At 39.1% G+C, this 8,976-nt stretch overlaps 1 protein-coding gene across 1 annotated transcript; it reads right to left on the reverse strand.

Annotated features, from left to right (window-relative positions):
* Positions 1–2,107: 2,107 nt before the first annotated feature.
* Positions 2,108–2,509, reverse strand: LOC131931161 (uncharacterized). Its single transcript, XM_059287864.1, has one exon. The coding sequence runs from the start codon at positions 2,507–2,509 to the stop codon at positions 2,108–2,110; it is 402 nt and encodes a 133-aa protein (XP_059143847.1).
* Between the last annotated feature and the right edge of the window lie 6,467 nt (positions 2,510–8,976).

Genomic DNA, 8,976 nt, shown 5'->3' on the forward strand with positions numbered 1-8,976 from the left:
AAACAAATGAACAGGATTTTCTTTTAACACGTAAAAAAATTATTTGACGTGTTTTAAACATCAGTGTGACTGATGCAATATGCTAGCGTTACTAATGGTCTATTATTAGATGCTCGATCTCAATTTCTGACTGGATCGTCTAATAAGAGATGCTTATTGCATCATTCGCAAAGTGACGAAACTCTACAGTAGGCTCCTCATATTCAAAAAGTTATTTTTTCATCTTTCGCAAGTTGACGAAACTGTACAGAAGGATTTCCTCGCGTTACAAAGTTATTTTTAGAAGCCTGTTGTAGTTTTACTGCTGAATATAGTAGTACCCCTTACTCGCTATGCAGGACTCTCGATTAACGGATGCCAAGTGCCAACATCGTCGCTCTAAAACTCTGGGCGCCAAACCGTGTATTGACGAAAGTTGTACCCTATATGGCGCCGTCCATAAGAAACTTTAGTTTTCTTTTTCGCAGAAATATTCTCGATAGTATTCTCATCTACTCCCTGAAGTTTCATGGCACTCGGATGAACCGCATCCGAGTTTTATTTTTTATATACCGTGTATAGAGAAAAAAATCGCTCCACCCCCCGGGGGCGCCGCCCTTGCAATATTAAAAAATATTTTTTTGCAGAACCCTACCATTGAGTGATCTAATCATCTCCCCAAAGTTTCATGGTACACGGATGAACGGTGTGTAACCGAAATAGACTTTTATTTTTATAAACCGTATATAGAGAAAAATTGCAGCCTCCCGTGGCGCCGCCCTTGCGAAATTAAAAAAGGATTATTTGTTTTACAGAACCCTTCCCTGAATTGTTCTAATCAACTCCCCAGTTTGATGGCGATCAGATAAATGGTGTAAAACCAAAATGACTTTTATTTTTATATACCGTATATTGAGAAAAATCCCACCATTCCGTAGCGCCGCCCTTGCGAAATTAAAAAAAAAAAGATTTTTTTTTACAGAAACCTTCCCTGGAGTGTTTCAATCAACTCCCCCAAAGTCTCATGGCTATCGGATAACGGTGTTACACCAAAATCAACTTTTATTTTTATATCCCGTATAGTGAGACAAATCGCACCCTCCCGTGGCGCCGCCCTTGCGAAATTAAAAATTATTTTTTTACAGAACCCTTCCCTAGAGTGGTATAATGAACTCCCATAAGTCTCATGGCTATCGGATGAACGATGCCAAACCAAAATCGACTTTCTTTTATTTTTATATACGGTATATAAAGAAAAACAAATCGCGCCCTGCTGGGGCACCACCCCAACGAATTTGAAAATGTTTTTTTCGCAAAAACCTCCCCAGGAGTATTCTCCACATCTTCCCGAAGTTTCATGGCGATCGTGTGAACGGTGTCACTGCAATTCACTTTTATTATTTTTATATACCGTATATAGAGAAAAACAAATCGCGCCCTGCCGGGGCGCCACCCCTGCGAATTTGAAATTTTTTTTTCCGCAGAAACCTCCCCAGGAATATTCTCAACAACTTCCCAAAGTTTCACGGCGATGTGATGTGAGGTGTAGTAATGCATAAAGGACAGACACACAGACACACAGACATACATTGCTTTTTATATATATAGATAGATAGATGATGTCTGTGCTAGGTTTATCTTTTCTCATTCGGCGAGTCTGTCTATTTTCCGGTCCTGTAGTGTCTCGTCTGTCCTCTATGTTGTTGAAGTCACCTGCCAGTATAATATTTTGTTTGCCTGTAGTTTGTCGTCAGTATTTTTTCCAGGTCTGTAAAGAAGGGTTCATCCTTTGTGCTGCTGTTTGGGCCGTGTACGTTTACTATTGATATTTTGGTGTTTCGTTGCGTAAGTGTTACTATGTTTAGTTTTCCTTTTCTATCTGTGTATGTATCTGTTATGTTGAAATCTTTATTTATGATGAGTGTTGATGTTCCGCTGCCTATTTTTTGTGTGCTTAAGCTGTGGTGTGCTTGTATTGTTCCTAGTCTGCGTGTGTATCTGTCTGCTTGATATAGGCTTTGGAAGTTTGTTTCTTGTAGTGTGAGAATGTCTATGTTGCATGTGTGGATGAGGTGTCTAATGTACTTTTCCTTGTTGTGTGTGCCTTGTATGTTTAGTGTAAGTAGTGTTATTGTTTCCATGGGTTTTGTTTGGCCTCGGATGTCTCACCTGTTTTGGTTTGCTTGTGGTTGTCTGGACTGTTGGCTTCTTCGTTAGTTCTCTTTGTTGATGATCTTTCCTGGTATATGAATGTTTTCTGCCCGTGGTCGCTTTGGCTTTGTTTCTTATCACTGTAGAAGCGTAATTGCCGAGTCGTTGTCTCTGGTTTGTTTGTTTCCTTTCTCTGTCGTTTCTTCTCTTTTTTTTTCCTTTTTCTTGTTGATTGCTTGTACCCATGGTTCCTCTTCTCCTTGGCCGTCTTCCTTTTGTGTTTTTTCTTCTTCTTCTTCGTGTGTAGTCTCAGTGTCTCCGTCCTCGTCTTCTTCACTGGTGTAGCTTCCTTCTGTGCTGTAATCTTCGATTTCCACATACCTTCCCTTCCCGTCGATTTGAATGTTATCTCTCTCTCTTATGAATTGGCTTCTGCAAGCCGCAGGCCCGTGTTTAGTTGTGCCACAAAGAGGGCAGATTGTTATTCGTCCATTTATTTGTAACAGTAGAGTGTGACTTTCACCGCCTAATTCTACATCTAGGAAGTGGGGGAGGTCTTCTGTTTTTGAAATTGGCTGGAAGTCGATCAACCAACGGTCACTTTTGCCGACCCTGGTGGCCGTTATCGGTTCCTCTGCTACGCTTATTGATTTTAGTATGTCAGTGACTATTAGGGGTGTGTAGGTTGGTGGCACCCATTTTAACTGTCCTCTTAGCCCTTTTTTGTCGACGTCTGTTAGCAGAATACTGGCGCAAAGGCTGGTATTGTGTGCTATTTCTCTAAGATGCAGAGATTTGTATAACAGTTCTGATTTAAGTGTCGTATACCATTCCGTGGGCTTCCCTAGGTTATATACATTCACAATCTGATCTTCTTGTAATTTTAACTCTGTACATAAAACCTCTTCTATTAGAGTTTCATCAATCCTAATGTTTTTTTTTCCTTTTATCACACATCGGAGTGTGTTTGGGGGGTGTTTCCCCAGGGGTGTTGCGATCTAATTTGTATTCTGCGGAACAGAGTTCCACTCACACTGTGTGTTTCACTGTTGGAAGTTGCAGTGGTTTGCCTGACCTGTTTCAACATTTTTTCCACTTCGTTGAACCTCTCTTGGACTTTTATTACTTCTGTTTCAAGTTCCATTTTGAAAAAAAAAACAGTTTCTGAGCCCCGGGGGGCACGTTGTATCCGACGAAAAACAGTAGTTTGGCACAATACACAAATGTCACACAAGCTGGTATATTTTTTTTTTTTCCGATTTATTATATTTATTATTTTGTTTAAAAAACTTGTGTGAAATTTCAAAAGGTTATTTTAATAACAATTTGCTAAAAACTTGAATTCTGTTATCATTTATTAGACATTATTTCTCTCAAGCGATCCCATGCGATGAAAGCGTGTTGATCTTTTTCACACTCTCTCAAAACCTTTATAAGGTTGAACAATGTCGCTTCTTTCCCTTCCCTCTGTTTCCATTTTATGAGACAGTCTGTGACTGTTTTCTGCACCCTATTGCCGTAGCTTTCCAACATCTTGTCTACCTCCGCCTTTGTCAGCCCCAATGAGTACACGACACTTAGCCAGTTGTCACCGATTATCGTGGACAACTTGCTGGCGTCAACTTCTGAGATGATCCTGTCTGCCATTCCGCCAATCAAAGGTTCTTCTTTATGTGTCCCGTTAGACTCAGCAACACGTCCTGCCATTTTATGTATAATTTCAAGTTTGATAAAGTGTTAATGTATTTTTCCGTGGTATGTGAAAGTGAAAACCTCAAGAGTGATGATTCAAAATGGGACACAAGCTGGTATATAAAGTTCAATTCTGTATGTTAGTAACCAAGGATTACAATGGAATTTTAGAAAAAATAATACTTCTATGGTGACAAGTGTTAAATGTCTAAAGTGCTCATCGTCTAAATTCGGAGTTTCAAAAATTAACACTGAAGGTGTTGTAAAACAATTTTCATTTTTCAAACTGATTGTAATAATTGTCAACATGTTCATTAAACAAAATTTTTAAATAATATCATCTTTAACAAAAATTCTAATTATGTCTGAAAATTATTTACATTTAGTCCTTTGGCACTTATTACTTCCCTTGATAAATTAGGAAAACACAATTACTTCCCTTTAAAAAACATTAAATACTGGGGAAAAGAATTTATTTATTTTTACCCTTATGGTCAAACCACCTATGGTTAAAGCCCCACTGTTGTCTATCCCCTTATGATCAAAGCCAATCTATGGTCAAAGCACCTATGGTCAAACCTCCCTATGGTCAAAGCACTTAATATCACAAAAAAACGGTACCTTTTGTACCAGCACACAACACACACACAATCAGGGGACAATACAAGAAAGGGACGTAACAGATGACACACGATTGGAGATGTTAGTTATCATTTGGCGAATCTGTAATGTCTTTTTAAGTTGATGATCTAAATTAAATATATTTGATTTATTTTTTTTACAAAGCTCAGACATTCACCTTTCATTTTTGCCGCCATTTGGACTACATATTGCTGGAAAGTCATCTTCCCCCGAGTATGTGCTTGAATTCATGTTCGTGATTCATTATGCGGTAAGAATGGTACCGCACGGCTGTTAGCTTCTTTTTCTTTGTTAGATCTAATTGACCCATCTTCACCGCATGGAAAAACAAATTACGAACTGTAAATATGAGCTGTGTGTGATTCGAACATTATTTGAATGCTGCCACTTCTTTCTTTCTATGCTACATGTCGTTACTTGATTTTTCGTTTCTAAGACGGTCTGCACATAATATCTCCTTTCATATCCCAGGTATGTCCTGTCTGTTGGGGTCAATAACAATCCCAACTTCAAGGATATCTTAAATTTGCTCTTTTGTTAGCGTTAGAAACCTTGTGTACGGGTTATATGTTCTAATAACGCCCTCTAACAACTCTAATACCATATTGAATCCCCCTATTTTCTAATATGCCCATTCTAAGTTGGGCGCTGTTTTGTTGGGGATCCGGACAAAAGGCCGACATGGACAAAAGGCCGACACGGACAAAAGGCCGACATGGACAAAAGGCCGACAAGACAAAAGGCCGACTTCCAAAAGGCCGACATCCAAAAGGCTGACAAGACAAAAGGCCGACAAGACAAAAGGCCGACAGCCAAAAGGCCGACAGCCAAAAGGCCGACATCCAAAAGGCCGACAAGACAAAAGGCCGACAAGACAAAAGGCCGACAAGACAAAAGGCCGACAGCCAAAAGGCCGACATCCAAAAGGCCGACAAGACAAAAGGCCGACAAGTTTTATTAAACAACAAACTACAATTACAGACATGTTTGATTTTTATTGAAAACCAGTTACATAATAATAAAGGTATATTACAAAATAGAAAAAAAATAGGGCCTAGTATGACAAATTGTAAGCGACGCCACGCAAAAATTCAAGTGTAGTTCTGTTTCCCCTTTCTGCAATTACAGTTGTTATCCTGTCCTCTTTCTGTAAATATTGTTTTTTTCGCTTTTTTGCTGGCTCTCCAAGCAATATTGCCTCTATTTCTACTTCAACTCTACCTTGTTCCTGCTTTAGTTTGTTTAGTAAACAAAATACTCCAGGGTGATCCTTCCCTACAATTACCTGCCACCTCCTGTGCCACCCCTCAACCGTGTTTTGTGTCCTAGGAATCCCATGTACATGATTGTCATGTACAGACCAGAACTCTGGTGGAAAAAGTGGTGGAACCCTCACCTCTCTTGCGTTTAACAACCTCACTCGACCACAAACGTAGGTCTCGTCAAACCACTTTACTAACTCAGCTGTGTTTGGTGGGAAAATGTTTTTTAATTCATTAAATGCTTCCGGAATCTCTGCACTTGAAAGAAATGCAAGTGCTGCTATTTGCCGCATCAGCAGGCAGAACTGTGGATCCTGGCCATAAAGAAGTGCCAAACCCAACGCTTGTAGCTTTCGCCATATATTTTGGCTAAAATGAAAAAAACACCCTTTACTTGTAGCTGTTGGGAATTCAATGCAAGCATTGATTGCAGCTTTTTCAAAGTCAGTGACAATAAACCGTGGAGATAAGTGTATGTGCATTTTTTCTGCGATATCTGCGAGGTCCTGGAAAGCTCGTGTATACATAGCCTCGGTTTTTCGAGACATCAAAATGTAGACAAGCGGTAAAACTCTGCAGTTTTCGTAACCTACTGGGGCATGAATGGAGTAGATTTGTAGGAAAATATTAGGAGCAGTTTTGAAAGTACCATCCATGATCCAATACATAGCCTCACCAAGCTTTTGGATGTTTGATTCAGTAGAAAATATTAGCAACTTGTCATTGTTTATGGAGCTTTCCTTTAACAGAAACAAAGCTCCTGACTGTGTCAACCTCAGGTCATCTGGAATAGCCACATCTTCTAATGTATGTGGCTCTACTGGATGGTTTTTATTTTGAGTCCTTTTAATTCGCTTTGTTAATGCCTGCTTTGATGGCATATCAACCCTTGTTACCATGCTCATGTCAGATGTTGAAGCCTCTACCATTTGAGTTGGTAATTCTTGACTAATGGCAGCAATGGTCTTTAGCTGTGTCAATTTTTCACGAACGACGACGTCACTGGCTTGTGGTGCATGGTTGTGTGCACTACATTTTCTCAATGTGTGGGAACCATTTAAGAAAATGCTAGCTCGAGCTTTGCAGAGAGTATCTGCCGTTTCACGAGCAGCTAAATGCTGGCGTTGGCTACATTCCCAGTAAAAGAGGTCTCCTCTTTGTCTGTTTTTTGTTAAGACAAATCCATCAACAACAAGCATTTGTTTTCCCTTCTGTGACTCAATCACTTTACATTCCATTGTATCTAAAATATATAATTATATATGACTGTTTAAGTTTCTCATAAATATTCTTAGGTACATGTAACTGTTCATACCAATACCCCAGAGAATTTTAACAAGGAATGTTATAAGCTGTTGCTAATGTAGTAAAGGGCATCACTACCAATTGATTTCAGTTTAATAAAAGTTTCGTGACTAGACTGCACTGTATTTACTTTGTTACATTTTGTCTTATGTCATGCGTCAACTTGCCCCACCTACCCCGACTCACCTTCAAAATATAACATATTTTGTGTTTATTCAACATGTAGGCATACTAAATTGTATTTTGTTTATTAATATCAAATGTAGTGTTTCTTTTTAACAAACAAAAAAAAACTTACCAATATCAGCACACTTGTATCACAATCACAACAGAATTATTGAATCCAACGAATATAGTATACACTTTTTTCACTTTCACGCAATTCGCAATGGACGAAACTAAAATATAATTCAAAGTTTGTCGGTATTTAACATGTAGTCCAGTAAAGGCACGTGATCGTTCTACTTCATTCGGTTTCTTTGATTTCTTTGCAAAATATGGCTATCCTTTGTACACTCCCGTCCTCTCCAGACGCATGGACCCCATTGTTCACCTTATAAGGATCGCATCTAGCATTGTCTCTTGGCGTTCCACCATGTTGCATGTGGGCGATGATGCGACGGCTTGTGACTTGGTTCTTTGATGATTGTCTCACCTCGTTGTCATAGAAGGAGCAATAAAAGACAGTAGTGACCGCATTTTGCAATATTTAGTTGTTGATCCTTTGTGTTTAAGACACTCCCGTAATCTTCAATCGCTTGGAGCCGATGGTTCACCTTATAAGGATAGCAACTAGCATCGTCTCCTCTCTTGAATGTTTCACCTTATTTCATGCCTTTTTTCGATAGTTGTCAAGATAGCAGCTATGCAGTAACATATATTTTGCGAAATTAGTATTTTTTATGCTTGTCGGCCTTATGGCTGTCGGCCTTATGTCCTGTCGGCCTTATGTCCTGTCGGCCTTTTGGCTGTCTGCCTTATGGCTGTCGGCCTTATGTCCTGTCGGCCTTATGTCCTGTCGGCCTTTTGGCTGTCTGCCTTATGGCTGTCGGCCTTATGTCCTGTCGGCCTTATGTCCTGTCGGCCTTTTGTCCATGTCGGCCTTTTGTCCGTGTCGGCCTTTTGTCTTGTCGGCCTTTTGTCCTACACCCGTTTTGTTGGTCTCATATAAAATGTAAATTTTGAGAAACTACTTGTTTATGAGGTTCTGGAATTAGGGAACCTATAAAATGGTGAACTTGTCCATAGATAACTGATGGGTTCCAACCATGCTTCTGAGAGAGTATTTCTTTGGCACCAAATGACGTAATCTGGAACAGGCAGTTATGTTTTTCCTGAACTCCCTGGCTTCAGGTTGGTGTAGTCTTAATATAATCTTTTCTTTTTTCTGCTCCAGACTGAATGTTTTATCACAGTTAAAGTTAAAGCAGTCTACAACATTATTTTACTAATTCCTTGTTTAAAAGGCAAGCAATATCGTTTTCACTTAAAAAAAAACTCGCTACCTATTCCAGTCGATCGTTACTTCATTTGTCCTTCTCCCGCGTTGTACTGTAGCAACAAACAAGTCAAGGTGTGCAACCTTTTGCATTTCAGCTTTTTCATTGCGTTCTGGTTTTTCATTGCGTTCTGGTTTAATGTGAACAACAAAACATTTCAATAACAATTTTAGCCTTTTTTTTAAAAAATTAAAAATGTATCTTTCTGGATTTCAAATTACAGAAATCTCTAACATCTTTTATATCCAAATGTTTGGCTAATTTGGCTTCTATTCCAAGTAGAGAGATATTGTGCAAACATTCTTGGTCTGTGACCTACTTAGGTCTTGTTATTTTTTACTTTCTCGTATATACGTAGTATAGAGAAAGTATTGTAATCGTGCAAAAAAAAAAAAATCGAGATTTTTACAAATCTCGACGTTTTACACCTCACTGATACGGAAAAA

The sequence above is a fragment of the Physella acuta genome, unplaced genomic scaffold (genome assembly GCF_028476545.2).
Source record: "Physella acuta isolate Inbredline_101_S28 unplaced genomic scaffold, ASM2847654v3 ptg001903l, whole genome shotgun sequence".
Taxonomy (NCBI): Eukaryota; Metazoa; Mollusca; class Gastropoda; family Physidae; genus Physella; species Physella acuta.

Excerpts from the sequence above, each read along its gene's own strand:
- LOC131931161 (XM_059287864.1), bottom strand. The coding sequence starts at position 2,509 with ATGTGGAAATCGAAGATTACAGCACAGAAGGAAGCTACACCAGTGAAG.